Source organism: Lactuca sativa, chromosome 5 (assembly GCF_002870075.4).
Source record: "Lactuca sativa cultivar Salinas chromosome 5, Lsat_Salinas_v11, whole genome shotgun sequence".
Classification (NCBI taxonomy): Eukaryota; Viridiplantae; Streptophyta; class Magnoliopsida; order Asterales; family Asteraceae; genus Lactuca; species Lactuca sativa.
In genome coordinates this window covers 23,179,072-23,197,589 of record NC_056627.2, presented here as the reverse complement: position 1 = coordinate 23,197,589, position 18,518 = coordinate 23,179,072, and the positions used below count along the sequence as shown (strand labels likewise).

Sequence of the window (18,518 nt, the reverse complement as noted above, 5' to 3'; positions counted from 1 at the left end):
GAACATTGAATGGTGGAGTTTACATAAGAAGACGATGTAGGTGGAAGATATCGATTTGCGTCGGTGGCATCTAGGGTTCAATTGCTTCGATGTTGGCCGACGACGGCCAATAACATCGCCTGAAAACGCATGTCGCCTCCTATCTGAGCCTTCACCTGCCACCGACGACCTCCGATTTCAACTGGTGAACCGATGTCGTTTCTCACGGCTCAGATTGTTTTCATCAAGAGTATACGAAGGAAACTATAGAGAAGGATCCAACTACCTGAGAAGTATGGACTCGGCTCTGTTTCCCACTGAACCCTAATCGAATAGAAAAACCCATCCGAATCGATATATTGTCTCTGCCCGTCGACTTGTTACAAAAGAAAGAGAAAAAAAATTTAGATGAGGAGCGGTGGAAGGAAGAAAGAGAAGAGAACGTTTGGATAAGACGGTGGAAGGAAGAAACTGGAAGTACTGATCAACGTATGTGTATGGAGATAAGGTGAAGAGGCATTAAACATATCATAATTTGATTGGGTAAAAAAACGGTGAGGCAAAGCAGAAGTAAGCACGTGTACACACAACAGACATTCACAAAACTAATCCAAACATTTAAAAAATAATAAATGGATAAAAATAAAAAATAAAAAATTATAGGGGGCAAACTGTATTTCCTACAAAGAAATGGGTGAATTATTCCAAAATGGTTAGGAACATTACTAGGTATAGTTAAAGGACCATTTTTGTCATCCCCTTAGCATAAATCCCAAACTGCAACAAAGGGAATACTTAAAGGACCATTTTTGCCATCCCTTAGCCACTTTACTGTAGCTAAGGGTGGACAATTTTAATATATAGTATAATAAGACCATTCAAATGAATGTGGTTCAAGATATGTCTCTATTTTGAATCATATTCATTTAAAACTCTCCAACTCTTCACCTTATGCTACTTAAATGATTAGTTAATTGAATTTTTTTTGTCTATATAAGAAACATTTTCGTCGCTTCTCTTTTCATTTTGGTCATCTATATTGCATGTAACATCCAATTTAAAATAGAATAATTAAATAATAAACCTGGAACCACGAAAAGTAATTTTTTTATTAATTCAGATTATTATAGCCCAAAATCAAATAATAATTAACGGGTTGTTGGTTTCGGGAAGCCAAATGACATGATTTAGAGCCTCGGGGGTTAGACTGTAATTTCTGGATTTGTTTTGCAAAAGATTCTCCGAAGTGGAGGGCCATTTGGTAACATAAGGACTTAATATGAAAGAATCTTGGATGTTGGGGGCTGCTTTGTAAATTATGGCCTAATCTTCAAAAGAAATTGGGAAGGAGGGACCAAAGGTGTTCTTTGGACACAAAGTTTATGTGATCGGGTATTAAACCTGTGACAACCTGAAATTTTCATTCATACAAACCCTACAGTCAAGCACTTCAATTAAAAGTTAAATACTTTTCTGCTAATTTTAGCTGGTTTAAAGTCCGTTTGAGTATTTTTATTAATTATTCATGAAACAAACGAATAAAAGGAAGTGATTTCTAGAATATCGGGGTAGCAATGGAACAATCAACACCTTGGTTAGGTGTTCACGGCCAAACAAAGAGGGTTTCGGCCGTGAACTCTCTTAAGGCCGCAAACTCATGCCTTAGGCATGAGTTTACTGTCCATTCTTTCATTTCCCAACTTCCAAACTCAAGAACACTTACCATTCTCTCTCAAGTATCATCCCACTCTTCTCCCGATCTTCGGAAAACCTAAGTGTTTCTTAACTTGATTTGTTGTTATAACCTAACATCTAGTTGTTATACATCATTTCATCCATTCATTATTGGTTTCACTTAGATCTTCAAGTGTTCTTCAAAACACCAAGAACACACACTAGTGCTCTTGGACCTTAAACACCCAATCAAGCTTCTATCTTGTAAGTACACTTGTCCTAGCTTATTGTGTGCTTGGAATGAACTTGTTTACACTTAGAAAACACCAAGAAACACATGATCAAAGGTGTTTACGGCCAAGGGATGTTCTTGGGCCGTAAACCCTTATAAGTGAAGTTAAATGAACCCTAGTCCCTTCCTAAGCCTTGGATGCTAGTCTTGATCCCTTCCTTGAAGTGTTTACAACCTTAAACATCAAAGAAACTAAGTCCCCATATGGATCTCATACACACAGATGTGTGTGGACCCTTCAAATCAGCCACTAGGGATGCTAATCGGTACTATGTGACTTTTACTGATGATTATAGCAGATATGGATATATCTACTTAATCAAGCATAAGTCAGAAACCTTTGAAAAGTTCAAAGAGTTTAAGTAGGAAGTCGAGGATCAGTTGGGCAGGAATATCAAGATGCTCCGATCTGATAGAGGAGGAGAGTATCTTAGTATTGAGTTCCTTGACTATCTTAAGGAATGTGGGATAGTCTCACAATTGACACCTCCTAGGACACCATAGCTGAATGGTGTTGCCGAGAGGCGCAATCGAACCTTGTTGGACATGGTTCGTTCCATGATGAGTCGAGCTTCGTTACCAATCTCATTCTGGGGGTATGCCTTAGAGACTACCGCCCATATCCTCATTCTGGGGGACCGAAGTCAAGAAGCTGCAAGGAGTTCACGGTTGGCTTCGGTATTCAAGTGTTTTTGGCCGAAATCTCAGTGTGTGTTCTTGATGAAACCAAGGAGATTCAAGGGTTCACGGCCGTAAACCCAAGAATGAAGGATGCTTGATTGATGAAAAGGTGGACTCTTGATGATTCACAACAAGATCCGAAGGCGAATTGGATGATCTTCGGTGGATAAATGAGAGAAACTAGGGTTTACGGTTGATGATCTTTGAGACAAAAGTTTGGGTTTACGGTTCTCGGTCTATGTTCTCGTTTCTAAATGTTTCCCTCTAAAACCATAACACACTAGTATACAAGGCTTAAACACTTATACCTCAATAATCCAACTAACTTAAGATAATAAAAGGAATAAGTTTGACCTTTATTGGGTATCTTTGACTTTTACCATAAAAGAAATTTCGGGTTTTCACAAAAACGTATGTAAAATATAAATTTTAACATATTTTAACAATATAGTTATTATCATACACAAGACACGAATATTTGCCTAATCTACTCTAATAAATAAAAATCTTTTTGTCACATGTCACATTCTTATTCATTTTGTCACATGTAATTTTATGATTATTTTAAATTAATTTTTATTCCACATGTCATTTTATGGTTTTTTCCATTTTATTAAATTACACATATTATTTAAACTAACAATAAATACATATCAATTTCATTACTGAACTTTCCTTCTAATTTCAAAATTACTAAATTAAAGTTTCATTAATTTCATTTATTTATTTATCTAAATTATTTGTTTAAATTTAAAAAAAAAAAACACTTTAATTTTTATAATTCAATATTATTTTTATTTTTTTTATAAATTCAAACTTCTCAAGTATTTTGAATTTTATATTTAAATTTTTTCTTTTAAATAAACTCATATAACCCATGAGTCTCACACCTAGTACTTTATATACTTGTATACTCATACTTTTTAAGCAAAAACAATATGGTAAGGGTACACCTATGGTCTTAAACAAAAAAATATACTCCCTTCGTCCTAAAATTATAGTCCATTTTTTTTTTGTCTCAAAATAAAAGTCCATTATAAAAATAAATAATATTTTTACCAAAATATTACTTAACCAACTAAACATTTAATGTAACATTAAATGCAATCAACTAAACATTTAATGTAACATTAAATGCAAATGCAAAGTAAATACAAAATTGTCATTTATATAAAACTAGTATTAATGAATGCTATCTAGTATTTTTTTTTAACAATTTTGGGAAGGAGAAAATATAAATTTTAAACAAATTCAAGGTTATACATTTATGTTGACGAAGATAAATATATATCATGATATACATACATAGGCACTTCACAAGTATCTCTTTACATTTCTACACCACGGGGAAAATGTCTGAGCTACCACCATCGGTGGAGGGTCAAATCAATGGAGGTGGAGGGGGGCCTTTGGTGGGTGTTCCGGTAGAGGCTGAAGTGGTGGCTCCACCAAAACGGCAGCGTAGGCCAAGCGTTCGACTAGGCGACATCGGAGATCAACATATATATGATAATCAACGAAGAACCAAGCAACATCAATGGAAGTTTTCATCTAAGGAATCCAAATCTTCGAAAACCCGGCCCCTCGTAAATCTAACAACCGGCGGTGGCGCTGTTAACGGAGAATTACAAGATGTCGTTGAAGATAAAGATGGAGGAAATGTGAATCATCTTAATATGAACAATGGTAACAATAATAATACTAACGGTTTGATTGGGAGTTGGAAAGCTAGGGGTTGTTCGAAATCAAAAAAGGGGTTTTCTGCAACAAAACGTGTTAGATCCAATTGGGGATCGAAAATGGACGAAGGAGATGAGAAATTTGATGATGCGGACGATTTCGAATATGATGATGATCAGAGTTTGAATTTTTCGATGGATAACGAAATGGAATTGGATTACGGTGGTGGGAATAGAGGTAAAGAAACTAGGGTTAGGGTTTCTGATGGACCTTCTGATACTGATGCAAGAAATTGGAACAATAACCATCCAGAAAGGAATGGAGTTAGGGTTTGGTTGAATCAATTAGGTTTGGGAAGGTATGCTCCAGTTTTTGAAGTACATGAAGTTGATGATGAAGTTTTGCCATTATTGACATTAGAGGATCTTAAAGATATGGGAATAAATGCAGTAGGATCACGGAGAAAAATGTTCTGTTCGATTGAAAAACTCGGTAAGGGGTTCTCATGATGAATGCGATTCATGCTAATTGCAAAGTCAGAAGGTCTATAACTGGACTGGTTTGAGCCGTTTTCTTGTATTTTGATAGTAATAATTTGTTTGTGATAAAACGGGTTGTTTTACTCCTAATTTACTTCACTTTTTGACCTCAAATGATGCAGTTTTATGGTATGTAGATTAGTGTCGGATTAGCTATAATTTTGCGGATGTTGTCTTAGGGAAGAATGTCAATAACTTTTGAAGTTCAATGAGGAAAGAGCTACTGAATAGATTTTGTAGTTCAAGTTGTGTTGAATGATGCAGTTTTATGGTTTGTAGATAACAGTTGGATTATCTTTAATCTTGAACATGTTTTGTTAAGGAAAAATGCTAATATCTGTTGCAATTTAGCGAATTAATGGTTAAAGAAAGATTCATCTATAATTTACCTCATTTTTGGCTTCAATCGATGCAGTTTATCTTTCACTTTGCTGATGTTTTCTTAAAGAAGAATGCTAATAACTGCTGCAATTTAGTGAGTTAATGGTTAAGAGTTATCAAGATATAGTAGTGTTTTTGGTAAAAAATGGTTTGTTTGCGTGTAATTTGCCTCACTTTTTGTCTTCAAATGTTAGTAGTTAAATCATCTGTAATCTTGCTGATGCTTTCTTAAAAAAGAATGCTAATAACTGCTGTAATTTAGCAAGTCAATGGTTAAAGATGGAATTATCTAAGCCTTTTTGCTGTTGAGTTCTGCTTCAACTAGGTTATGACAAAATGCTAATATTGAGAAGGTGGCATGGATGTAAGTAGTAATTTGGTGAAATGAGATTATTGATTGTTGTTTGTAAACTTTGTATCTGATGAGCTTTATCAAGACATTTTGATTGTGACACTTTTTTAAACACATGTGTAAACTTTGTATATGATGAGCATCATGTTTATGTTACTTGGCCGTTAGCATTCACTGGATGCCAGTTATAAATGTATCTTACACTATTCATTGAAACAATTGTCAATTGTATATGAAAACGGTAAATAGAAGCTGTACCAAATTATATAAACATAGTGACAATCCTACTTAACAGCCACACCCCTTCCTTACAAAGAGCAGAAGAAAGAGAAAAATGATAGTCTGAAGAACTTTATTGTTTTTACTATCTTGCCAATTGGTTTGCATATTATGTATGATTAATATCAGGTAGTAAGTGAGTACAATTTTTATTGGGTTGTTTAAGTTTAAGTGACTTGAGCTTGTTGAAGCCAGATTTTATCTAGTTTGAATGCTAAAAAAATAAGTTTAAAATATATAACCAGTTGACATGGAGGATATCAGATACCTAGCAACTATTGCAATTACAAATATTCAGAATTGGCATCCAAGCAGTGATCTAGAAAGAATGTGAAGAGTAAAACCTATAAAGAAGCAAAAACACAAATGATGTGTACAAAATGAAAGACCAATGAATACATAATTTTACAAGTGTGTTGCAATGAAACCGAAACTTCCTCGAGATGTGATCAGAAATGCCAGCCAACCTGGAAGGAAAATAGAGTACAAAACCCAAATTAAGAATAATATGCTCTAGGGCAATAAACTGTAGGAGTCAGTTTTCTTAGCAATATTTTGACTACGGCCAAAAAGGTAGGACAGTGACTTGCTCTCAAGTGTCAATCTCTCGTCTGTAGCAAAAGACGTAAATGCCCTCATCCTCATCATCAGAATATAGCTTGGGAAAGCTTGTCCAATTCAGTTCCAGTCCAACAAAACAAACCACACACAACATAATTTATAGGTTGGTATGATACGGTATGGAAACTTACAGAGTATATGGTTAAGTCTATGCTAGTATGCTACTCCTGCAGAACTCCAGGCATTTGTTCTTCTGACTGACTTTCTGAGCATACATATACGTATTGGATGGGTGTTGTTGGGTCAGGTGTTGGACACAGTGCAGAGTTGACTATGTCCTGGACTATGCTCCAAAGGGTACATTGTCGTCTCTTTCACATATTTTTGATGATCCACAGCAGCCTTTCTGAGGCTTGGATATTGACTTTTCTGAAGCTTCTTTTTGATGATGGAACAAGATGCCAGTGGGTCATCTGACCCTGCTGCAACCCACCTATCATTATTCATTATTCATGTGAAAAATGGGTGCTCAATTTTGGTTATATGTTTATGATAACGGGTCAAACGCTACAGCAAACGTGATATTTCTTATTTGATTTTTATTGAAACGGATTATTATTTAGTAATAGTTTCATTAATCATATTTAACATACTAATCGCTAATGCAATTAAAAATCAACAAAAAAGTGTTGGTGGATCAACCCGCCCTATAAATATACCAATTTATCGCATACAATACTAAATGTGAAAACTACATACCTCAGCATTTTCTCTGATGCACGTCTGGCAGCAGTGATCGTACTCTGGCTGGGTACCCATTTCACAACACGGTTTGGATCAGCCCGCATAGGAGAATGAATCTTGATAAGCTTTTCATTTAGAAAATAAAATCATTAAATTAGTTAGAAAATACAAGGAGTAGGTGGAATATCCGAACTTACTCCTAAACACTCCATCATCTGGTAGTAAGCCCTACCCTGCAACGGGGTATGACCTTGTCGAGACTCTGAGAAATATCTTGTCCTGAAAGCAATCAGTTACAATGCACAATTCTTAGCAACCGATATTTTGTTATCAAATATCAAGAATGTAAAGATAGGAGAAAAGTTTATATAAGTTTGTGTACCATTCTTTATAGCCTGGATCCACTGTAAATCCATACATGTCAACTGTATCACATACTGAAAGAGCAAATTCAAGAGCCTTGAGCCCAGTTCCCTTTGCTGCTGAACCAAATGATGCACCTAACATGAGATATACGCGATTGAGAATTGGAACTTCCTACAATATAAAATTCACAACTCTGTTATCTACTGTAAAAACATAAAATGACACGTTATAGTAGGATACCAAAGCTCACCCGAATCATTTTGTTCATGATGTCATGGATTGTAGTTTTGACAAGCAGCACCTCTTTTCCAGCTTCTGTAGAATGTGAAAAGTTTAGTATGCTTCTAGTGAAAGCATATCAAGTTCATATATACAGAGTTATTACAATACCATATAACTCAGCAACTTTATCCAGAGCTTTAGCAGAACCTCGGTTGAGTAGGCGAAATGTACTTTTGTGACCCACATGCTCTGTGTAATTCTTCATTGCAACAAAAGAGGGAGAAGAGAGAGAGAGAGAGAGAAAGAGTTAAATAGTTTTAATTATGTGCTGAAAATTAGATGTAATAGAATAGATACATACATACCTGGATTGGTGCACCATTTTCCCTTAGAACAGCATCATAATCATCAATCTCTTTACCAAACTTGGTTTTTAACAGATCTCCTGAGTTACCAATAACTGCACAGCGTTTAAACTGGCGTGGGACATATGGTGGTGTTTCAGGTAATACCAAAGAAAGTTTCTCCATGCATAGAGTTTTATTTTCACAGTTGTTACTGCATAAGACATGCAACACATCAGACTGAAAATTCACTACTTCTTGAAACTTTAAGAAATTTACCAGTGCATTTTGTTTTTGTAATGGTTAGAGACTTACAGGAGTATTCCTTTATTAATCCTTCGCCATGCATAATCTTTCCATCCATTAGGTAAAGCATCAATGAACTCCTTGGTGAGAATGGTTGTACTGTTTCGTACCTGGACAACTCAGCTTATTAGAAACAAAACATTGACAAAATGTAGATGAACTCCCCACATGGAATTTCTTTAGTATAAGGTGGCCTCATGACAAAACAATAACATATCAAGATCATGTGTTCTAACCTGCTCCCATGTGGCAACTGCTTCACACAGATTGAACTCAAAAGATAAGCCCTCTACATTCCCAGTTTTGGGGTCTTTCTGTGAACGCCGATAATTCAGATATTAATTACAAACTACAAGGTATAGGTACATCTGTCCAACAAGAGGCAATATCCCTTTGTACCTGAGGGCACCTTTACGATGTTAGATCATGAAAATTCCAAAATTTGAGATAACCTACCCATTTGGGGATGGTATCACTAGGGAACTGTAGTGTAACTTTGCAGTAGTCTCTGCCATTGATAGCCTGCAGTCCTAATCCATTGGCCCTCTGAATCAATGTGAACAAAGTAAGCACATCATATCATAGTGATGGACAGTTAGTGCTCCTCTTCTAACAGTTACTGCATAAGCTTTTTAATCATATATGACAAGCCTGACTTTGGTATGGAACAGAATCACAGATACATCAATGCATGTGTTAGGTGTTTATATTTGTTATATATGAAAATGCACACTAGGCATCCTTTAGGATTAGGGTTTGCACTCTTTCCATCAATTCACAGCATGCAGTTGCACACATCAAACCTCTGAAATTACCAAACAACAGGCTTTTACGTTTTTGATGGTTCTATATCCTCAATATATAAATTGGTACTCTATATGCATCAAGACGCAAATATGCTCTGAATCAGCTTAGTAGCTCTATCCTAGATCTTCACGCCATGAAGGCTTATGAGATGTAATGAAATTGTTAATTAATATATTCATACAGTATAATCCATTAGCTAACGCTTCCCAGTTCAATAATATCTCTAGTGATCTCAGTATAGCTACAAATTTAACAACCTATAGCCGTATTTGGCTTTTTGAACCATCTAAGGTCATATAGCTACTTGTAAATACTCCATTTTACTATAAAATATTTCATGTCGAGTTCACAATCAAGAATCCAACTAATTTATATGAAAAACTCACCACACACTTTTGAAATCCACTTTGCAACGACTGCAACGCTTCCATTTCTTCATCCGAAATGTTGAGTGTTCCGTCTACTCACGAGTAGCAATTATAACATCAAATCAGACTAAACAAATAATAAAAAATTTGCAGATGCAACTCAGAGAAAACAAAAGGAAACACACTTAGGTTAGAAACGCCGGTGATATAGATGAGAATAGCTGCAACTCCAGATGCTAAAGCAACGATGAATGCCAAATGTAAGAGCCTCATTTAATGACTCTTCGTTTACTGATCCGCTGAGATTTTCGATCAGTAGTTCACTAGGCATTCGACAGAATCCGAGCCCCTAATTCTTCGGAGAATAATACTTAATACCACAGTCGGTGTTGGAAATCACGAAGTGATTCTGAAGGCTTCTCGATCTGATTTGCAAATGGAAGACATTTTATAGTTGCAACAAAAAAATAGCACTTAACTCCCTTATATTATGTACTATCTTGCTTTCTATCCCCTATACTTTTGTTAACGTATCACAACTTCTCGAAAGTCCTAATTATTCAGATGATATAAAACGAATGTAGGAAGCCAATATACATTGAACTCTATGAGTTGTTATATAAACATTTCACAATCCATTAAAACTTTATCTTTTTTACGATGCATTAAATTTTATAAACTGTCGCATCATTATTCTACTATCTTTCTTTTTAAATAGAACTGATATTACGTAAAATTTAAAGATACATTAATTAAAAACAATTAAACTAAATTTTAAAAATTATGAAACCTAAAAGTTCAAATAAATAAAATGATATCAATCAAATACTACAATACCTAAAAATATACCAATTAAAAGATATGATACGTATAAATTATTATATTTTATTTTGCTATTCTCACAACGGTTCCTCCAAATACATTATTTATTTGCTAATTATTAAAACTTTAAATTATTAATATACATTTTTGAATGCCATTTTATATTATTTTAAAATATAATAAAAACTAATATATAAAGCAAAAATGATTTGTTTTTATCTAACGTAATATATTATTATATATAACACACAATAAACAAACATTTTAACGAATTATCAACATATATCTATATGATTTTTGGCAAATATAATATATAATGAGGGTCAACCATTTACTTACTATATAGGTTAATGAGTGTTGAACTCTTCATGTTATCGAATGGCATGTCATCAATCCATTATACATAGAACTTTCATTAAGTCATATGTCATTTTCTATTGAACTCTCACTATGGATGTCATAAGGCTATATGTTACGTATCCCTCGAAAAAAGGATCGGAGTGCTAAGGTCGCTTCGAGTACCAACGGGAACATCAAGCTGGCCCTTAGTGGCCCTTGCTTGGGGCTTACTTACAATATCTCTCATACATTTTTCTTCTTTTGTGAGTCGTCCTTCTTCTCTCATTCTGTCTTTCCCTTTTTCTCCTTCGTATATCGTGTTTGTGTTTGCTTGTACATTACTCTTGCAAGATGAAAAATAAGTTTAACATGTTTTGAAAGAGGGTGTGAACGATGTAGGAGGGGAGTAATGTGATATTGACATCACACAAAATGATAAAAAAAATAAAGAATAATAATTAGTCTAACAATTCAAGCAATTTAGTCCAATTTGCTTGAGAACGTTAATTATAGAATTTATCATACATTATTATAATAAGGTGTACGACTTTTAAATAGTTGAACATGTCATTTTAACCAAATTATATTTATATTTTGAAGTATAAATGTGTACTTTGGTGCCATGTTATGGAAAGACACGTCTTCGTAAACTCATCATTCTTAATTATATTTTTTTTTCATTTTTTAGTTTTGTTAACATTCCCAAGTCATGTTTTTTTTTTTGTATTCATAAAAAAAGGTTTGTATTTGTCAATTTTTTTTACCTTGAGGGTAGTTTCTGTCACTAGTTAAAACGTTGGGGGAGGGGACTCGTTTAGTTAGCCCTCTTTCTAGTTCTAGTTAATAAAAAACATGGGATCATCGTCTCCGCCGTCTAGCCAACACCAGCAGTGATAACAGAAGCAGCTCCTCCATCTTGACTGGTTAGTTCTCTGGTCGCTCTCACTCTCCTCGCAATCGCACATACACACAGAGATTAGTAAGTGTGTATATGAATATCAATTTTGGTTTTCTCTCTTGCTAGGGTTTTAAGATACAACTTTCTGTAATTCGTTGTTCCATTTTCTTTCAAAATGAAGTGGAGTTTGTTTTTTATTTGGTAGGAAATTAAGATATGGCTCTCGTTGATTGTTAACCAGTAATAATCCAACCATCTAGCACCGAGGCGGTATCCCTTCCTGTTCGCTAATTAAAATAAAAAAACATTAAGAATCTGACAGCACACATTTTAGGCTTCAATCTTGAACTTTTAGTCCAGTATGCATTAGTTTTTATCTCTAGGTTCCCATTGATACGATATTTCTTGATGATCTAAGCTGAAATGTTACTATATTGAAGATGATTCTGAATGATGCTACCATAAACAGAGTCCAGTGTGACCTTTAAGAGTCAAATAAGATTGTTGTATATCTGAAAAACCGATAAGAATTGTTTTTGTCCAGGAAGTGTTTCATTAATGTATCAGGAACTGATAATCTCAATAAGTGCAACAGGGAAACAGCTCCCTCTTATTCACTGACCTTATCTTCAACCTCATAAACTTACTGCAGTCCATATTACAGGTAGTTTGCATCTTATTATTATGGTCATTGGTCAAACATCATGACAAAGCTCAGGAAGCTCAATCGTCCTACAGGTCATCGAATCTCCATGCTCAGGTTTTCCACTTTTGATGAACCTCATGAATATTGCAAACTTTTCCACTTTTGATGCTAAATTACATATTTGCCCATATAATCATTACAAAATCGTTTCTCTTTTATTTGGTACTTCATATACAATTGATTATTAGTATTTCCCTATAACTTTTGCAGGGTACCCTTTGTGCTGCCAGGCGTGCTGCTGCCTTTGTGCGAGGGGATGATGTCATTCACAAACTATTTACAGAGCTGGCTTACCGATACAAGTGAACATCAAACCCATCCTTTGGTCAAATTTTTTTATTCTCATTTACTTAAATATTAACCATGGTTAAACAATATATTGGTGCTGCAGAGATAGGGCAGGAGGATATACAAGAGTACTTTGAACTCGTATAAGAGTTGGTGATGCTGCACCAATGGCATATATAGAGTAAGATTTGTTATCACTTTGGCTTCAAGTCCTTTATTGTCATTTACTTTTTTCTTCCATTTTCCAAAGCATGTCGCATGTCATTTATCTAGGCAGCACTTTATACATATAGCACTTGTAAGCTGTTTCTTTTTTACTTAATGGGCTTAATTTATGTTTCTTTTTGGCTTAATCTGGAGAGAATGATTTAATGGGTTAAGCCAAAAAAACATGTATTAAGACACTTAACCCTTTACCTATTTCCCTTCTCTTTTCCCTCCCAACTTCCCTCAAGTTCAAATTGATTAAGATTGTTAAAATTAATGGGTATTGTGAGATTTATTTATTGGAATCTAAGGGTAAGATGGTCATTTAATCTCATTAAGACGTTTTACTTGGTCTAGAAATGAAGCAACCCTTATGTATACAACAGTTTGACCATACAGACATCATTACCCATTCAGCCACTTTACCTATACAGGATTTAATAAGATTAAAAAAAAGAATCCCCTTAATGATGGAAAAAGAAAGAAACAGTGCCTTAAATTGCAACAGCAGCTTGGTGTTCATTTGTCATTGAAACCTTATAAGTCTAATGGCTCTTTTTTTTCATGACTTTGAGGATTTATAATTAATGCATGTTTTTTCAGTATTTTCTTATGTGAATATTTCTATTTATTAACAGGTTTATAGATAGGGAGAATGAGCTTAGGCAGTTGAAACCCCCAGCTTCACAACCACCTCAAAGGCCAGCATTGGATCCATGGACAAGATCTCAGCTTAGCAGGAGTTTTGCACCTCTTAAAGATGTCAAAAGTGAGGATTAAAGCCTTTATGTCATTGGAATCATCCATTCTGAAGGGAAATAAGAAGGTATTAGAAACAAACAACAACTTTTAGAATGATATACTGAGTTTGTAGTGACAAATATGGCATTTGATATTTCATTTTGTAAGGCAGCAGAGTTGATTTCTGCAATGAGGAACTAGGGTTCTACGGTTTGATCATAAATTCGATTTAAAGTTTTGAATCCCATATAATGGTTTGACAAGATTCTAAGTTACTAAAATGTCCCCTTTTTTTTTGGGAACACGTGACATTTTTCAACATGCATAATATCTTACTAGTACTTGATCCTATTTTCTAAAAAACCAATGTTTTATAACCAAAGACCAACTTTATAACATATTACAATTACAATGTTTTACTGAAATTGATAGTTTTAGAAACAATGATCATTTCTAAAATTTACCTATGAATAATCTATTTGAAACCTTCACGCGTAATTCATGAATCCATGAATTGATGTCATTGAAAAATGGGGGACCGGGTTATCCAGACCCGAATAAGGATCCGACTGACAACTGCCAGCTGGAGAGAGGAGAGATCTCGTTAATTTTCCCCCTTTTGATTTTCTTTTGCAAGCCATAATTCAATTCAACAATCGGGAACCTCCGTTGTTGATCTTAAGAATTTTGAGCACCAAGAATTAATCCATCTCCAAAAACTCATTTGACACTCCTCTCTACAGGGTATAGCAATCATCGCAATCGCTTTCGTTCAATTTTACTAAGTATCTTTGTCAATTTGAGTAGTTTTACAGTTTAATATCCCAAATCTTCGTGTTGGCACTCTGGATTCGTTTTTAATATTATAATAGTTTGTGAAAGCTTTATCCTAAATTTGGTTTTTGGTTTGAAACTGGTTATTGATATGGCTGTGTGTGGAATTGTAGTCGAATACGTTTATCGAAGCATGTTCTCAAAGATACGATGTCATATTGAAGATTTGGAAAAAGTATCGGGAATTCTTAGTAGCTCGGTGGAATGGATTCTCATTTGTTCTAAGCATCTTTCCGTATTGATGAAAGATTATGCATTTTGATCCTATGAATTTGCTATTGTAGATTTGTGTGGGATGAGGCAAAGTATCCAACCATGTCTCCTCTTAAGGAGATTGTGGATGGTATTCATGTGCAAGTAGCTAAGATAGATGATGATCTTAAGGTATCCAGTTGTGCTATCTCTTAATGTCTTTTTAATGTTTAAATCAAATTAGTTCGCGTGGCATATCCCCATATACTTGTATAGATAGGAGACCATGTTCACTCTAGTGTTAGACCCTAGATTTGGTAGTTAAGATCAGTTGAGATTTGATCCTTGGGATGAAAATGTATGTGGTTATTTACCTTGGGTAATGGATTATTTTGAAGTACAATTGAACACTATAAGCACTCCACCTGTGTACTACATAAATGATGAATTTTTTAGCTCCTTTTTCAAGGAGGGGAGAGACCTCATCGGTTGAATATGGCCCATGAAATTAATATATCCTGCTGCCCCATCAATTTTGATTCATCTACTTCTCTAGGATACTTCAGATTTCACAACTGCAATGAGGGAAAAGGATATACATCATAGATTATTAACAATAACCTAACTGTATTACTATTACTTCACAGAATGCTTGACATTTCTATTGAGAGGGTAAGTACAAGCTATTATATTTTCATCATCATGACCATACTGTTATACCATAATCATTCCTAAATAGGTATTTGGTCTGAGTTGTCCCTCTCCCTCCCCATCCTCCATAAATGCCCTCTTCACTTCCTCATTCTTAATCTTAGCACCCTCCTCATCCATATCTATCCTTTCTCCTCTTGAGTCTTGGCTCGTTAAATAAAGTATGAACATAACTATCCCATCTCCTCTTAATAACTTCCTCATTCTTAATCTTCAGTCCCATTACCCATTAAGTAAAAAAAGAAAGAACACATAAGTATGTTGGAAATACCTCACTCGACACTTATCATTAATTAATGTGTTCCTAACTTCTAGTGGTCTTTTCTATCAAACTGTTCTTATGATAGGAGCAGAAATAAACATTCATCCCAAAAGAATGATTGGACTTGTCTCCAAGAACACCACATAATACATTGATTGCTCATTTTATCCTTATTGTTTTCCTTGTTGAAGCACAAATTACTTACTTGAGTTGATACTATGTATTTGGAATATAGTTTTTTGATGCTTTTGTGGCTTGCACTGTGACAGGTACGCATTGCTGAGTATAACAATGTTCGGAGTCAACTCGATGCAATTAACAGAAAGCAGACTGGAAGGTAAAAATCTATTAATGCCTATCAATGAATTATAAGTAGGATTCAAGGGACAGAAAAAAGGTTTCTATTGTATTTCTTATAACCCACCTGACATGACCTGGTTCATTTAATTTTGTAGCTTAGCTGTTTGTGATCTGTCCAATTTAGTGGCACCAGAGGATCTTGTGACTTCAGAACATTTGGTCACTCTCATTGCTGTTGTCCCCAAGTTTTCACAAAAGGATTGGTTGTCAAGTTATGAGACACTGACCACTTATGTGGTAATGGAGCTATTCTATTTTGATTTTTATTGCTGCTGCATATAATTTTCATCATTTAGTTGAAGAATATTATTCTGGAAATTCTACCCTTTGATTGAACTAATTGTTTTAGGTCCCCAGATCCTCCAAGAACTTACATGAGGACAATGAGTATGCCATCTATACTGTGACATTATTCGTGCGTGATGCTGACAGTTTTCGAACCAAGGCACGCGAAAGAGGGTTTCAAGTGAGTTTTTCATCAATCAAGTTGCTTGTTTGTTACTGTGATTGAAGTTGAACAATCAATCAATCTACTTATATAAAACCTAGGGTTATTAAACATGTAACCAGGAATCCCTGAGAAACTCTCTTTTGAATTGGGGTTATACAAGTTATGGGGAGGTACTTGTATCTCTCAGAATCTTCTTCTTACTATTAATGTCAACTTTTTATTAAGGTTAAGTCATGCTTGTTCACAACTGTTAGCTAGCAAACCTCAATAGAAATTAGTTTGTAGAGGGTAGATTGGCTCTTTATTTTGCATCATATATGATATGATGTGATGTATTAAATATGAGTATAAAACTATATATTAAATTTTGTTGAATAAATCCATTTGACTTGTTGTAGACAATTTGAGTATGTTGGTTCGAGGGTGGTATAATTGCAGAAATGGTAGCATAATCATAGTGGTACTGGTAGTGTGGGCTTTTCCATTTCAATATGGATTTTGGGCTCCTTCTAGGCCCTTATGTTAGCCACCCATAATCATATCCAGATTAAGTTGATTAAGAAAATAAAAACACACCAAAATGTTACTAACTGCAGGTTTTCACTTCCTGGATGCACTTTTGTGCTGTACGTTTGTTTGCTGAGAGCATTTTGGGATACGGATTGCCACCTTCATTTCTGGTAATTAAATTTTGCATCACATCCAAACGGTTGGTTTCCTTCATTTTTTTTTTTTTTTTTTTTTTTTTTTTAAATAAATAAAACTTTTATTCAGTCTGTTGTGCTGTCACCATCGGTCAAGAGTGAGAAGAAAGTAGGTTCCATCCTTGAAACTCTATGCAGCAGTTCAAACAGGCAAGTTGTCCTATAAATTATAATATAATTTCCATCTCACTGACTAAAATCAACTAGTTAGTTTAAGTCTTATACTTGAAGAAGAATATGACAACAAACAATATCCCTTCCCTATATTGAGATCAAGAAACGAGGTCCAGTCCCCATTGTGTATGTAGGTATTTCTGGTACAATGAATGAATCCTCTCCTCTGGCATGTGTTACCCTATCCATTGAGTGCGGACCATTTGTCTTTTTCATGACTAGAATTTTGGATATATACAGCCACAGGATATGGGTGTTGGTATTCAACATTAAGACTGTTGTAGAATGTAGATCACAAACACTCAACTATACAATTGAATAAGACAAAAGAAAAAAAAAAAAAAAAAGGAGGAATGGAGGTTCTTCAATACCCCCTCCCCCACGCTATCCCTCCCACCCCAATCCGTTTGTTTTATCTGATCCAACTGAATATAACCGTTTTTGATGAGATTGGATTTGGGTATTGTTCTGGAAAACAGAGGATGATGGAGGAATGGGCAGCTTGGGTGGTGATGCTGACACTCATCCTTATGTCTCCTTCACCATTAATCTTATATGAGCCTTGTGTTGTCTTAACCAGTCTTTCTCGGTTTCAACTCAATAATCTCTTCTGTATTTTAAGCTGTATTAATTCACTCATGACTTTTGCTTCATCCCGACCCTATTTTTTTTTGTATTCTGCCTGCTCATTATATTGTTAATTAGGGCTGTTCATTATTCAGATAAAACCGAATTATCCAATTGGAAAATTTGGATTGGACTATTTGGTTCGGATATTCGGATTTTTGGATTGGTTTTCAACAAATCCGAATTATTATTTTGGATTTCGGATTGGTTTTGATTTATAAAAGAAGAACCAAATAGTCCAAAAAAACCGAATAAACATTTATTTTATATATATATATATATATATATATATATATATATATATATATATATATATATATATTAATTTTGGAATTTATTTTTTCAAATAAGTTCAAAACGTTTCACCCGATAAAAAAAGCTTTAATATGCATTTTCTCTCAAATGTTTTGTATTTATAAAATATTTAACTATAATATAACTTCTTATTAGTTTTTTTATAAATTTCAAATTACAACTAAATTATTTGTTTTTGCTTCTTATGTAAAGTTGGGTAATATTAAAATTATATGTCGTTTTAAAATGTTTCGGTTTTTGAAAACCGAATTATAAAAACCGACATAACTGAATTGCAATTGGATCGGATTTGAATTTAGTTTGGACTATTCG

General features: G+C 34.4%; 3 protein-coding genes across 7 annotated transcripts; 2 read left to right on the top strand and 1 right to left on the bottom strand.

Moving 5' to 3' along the window:
• Positions 1–3,978: 3,978 nt before the first annotated feature.
• On the top strand, positions 3,979–4,815 carry LOC111906317 (uncharacterized). Its single transcript, XM_023902085.1, has one exon. The coding sequence runs from the start codon at positions 3,979–3,981 to the stop codon at positions 4,813–4,815; it is 837 nt and encodes a 278-aa protein (XP_023757853.1).
• Positions 4,816–6,063: 1,248 nt separating this feature from the next.
• Positions 6,064–10,005, bottom strand: LOC111906494 (sialyltransferase-like protein 2). 3 transcript variants are annotated; one of them, XM_023902252.3, is made up of 13 exons: positions 9,761–10,005; positions 9,594–9,667; positions 8,857–8,946; positions 8,637–8,714; positions 8,410–8,510; positions 8,116–8,308; positions 7,919–8,009; positions 7,779–7,843; positions 7,545–7,699; positions 7,360–7,441; positions 7,178–7,287; positions 6,610–6,911; positions 6,064–6,324 (listed from the first exon to the last, which is right to left on the bottom strand). In XM_023902252.3, exons 1-12 carry the CDS (start codon positions 9,846–9,848, stop codon positions 6,722–6,724), a joined length of 1,317 nt encoding a protein of 438 aa, XP_023758020.1. In that variant the 5' UTR covers positions 9,849–10,005; the 3' UTR covers positions 6,064–6,324; positions 6,610–6,721. The 3 variants fall into 3 exon arrangements, with proteins under 3 accessions (XP_023758020.1, XP_023758035.1, XP_023758040.1); XM_023902267.3 differs by lacking the exon at positions 6,064–6,324 and having other exon boundaries at positions 6,754–6,900; XM_023902272.3 differs by lacking the exon at positions 6,064–6,324 and having other exon boundaries at positions 6,754–6,897.
• A 1,460-nt stretch (positions 10,006–11,465) lies between these two features.
• LOC111906479 (V-type proton ATPase subunit C) lies at positions 11,466–17,917 on the top strand. 3 transcript variants are annotated; one of them, XM_023902238.3, is made up of 13 exons: positions 11,466–11,659; positions 12,299–12,394; positions 12,551–12,642; positions 12,732–12,809; positions 13,474–13,661; positions 14,524–14,585; positions 14,695–14,794; positions 15,845–15,912; positions 16,031–16,172; positions 16,285–16,401; positions 16,983–17,066; positions 17,161–17,240; positions 17,744–17,917. In XM_023902238.3, exons 5-13 carry the CDS (start codon positions 13,596–13,598, stop codon positions 17,748–17,750), a joined length of 726 nt encoding a protein of 241 aa, XP_023758006.1. In that variant the 5' UTR covers positions 11,466–11,659; positions 12,299–12,394; positions 12,551–12,642; positions 12,732–12,809; positions 13,474–13,595; the 3' UTR covers positions 17,751–17,917. The 3 variants fall into 3 exon arrangements, with proteins under 3 accessions (XP_023758006.1, XP_042758325.1, XP_023758009.1); XM_042902391.2 differs by having other exon boundaries at positions 11,466–11,715; XM_023902241.3 differs by having other exon boundaries at positions 11,612–11,659; positions 12,287–12,394.
• Positions 17,918–18,518: the final 601 nt, after the last annotated feature.

Coding starts and splice junctions, on each gene's coding strand:
- LOC111906317 (XM_023902085.1), top strand. CDS start 3,979: ATGTCTGAGCTACCACCATCGGTGGAGGGTCAAATCAATGGAGGTGGA.
- LOC111906494 (XM_023902252.3), bottom strand. CDS start 9,848: ATGAGGCTCTTACATTTGGCATTCATCGTTGCTTTAGCATCTGGAGTT. Junction 7,844..7,918: donor TAAAGTTGCTGAGTTATATG/GTATTGTAATAA, acceptor CACATTCTACAG/AAGCTGGAAAAGAGGTGCTG. Junction 7,700..7,778: donor TCATGAACAAAATGATTCGG/GTGAGCTTTGGT, acceptor TTTATATTGTAG/GAAGTTCCAATTCTCAATCG.
- LOC111906479 (XM_023902238.3), top strand. CDS start 13,596: ATGTCAAAAGTGAGGATTAAAGCCTTTATGTCATTGGAATCATCCATT. Junction 15,913..16,030: donor AACAGAAAGCAGACTGGAAG/GTAAAAATCTAT, acceptor TTAATTTTGTAG/CTTAGCTGTTTGTGATCTGT. Junction 16,402..16,982: donor CACGCGAAAGAGGGTTTCAA/GTGAGTTTTTCA, acceptor TACTAACTGCAG/GTTTTCACTTCCTGGATGCA.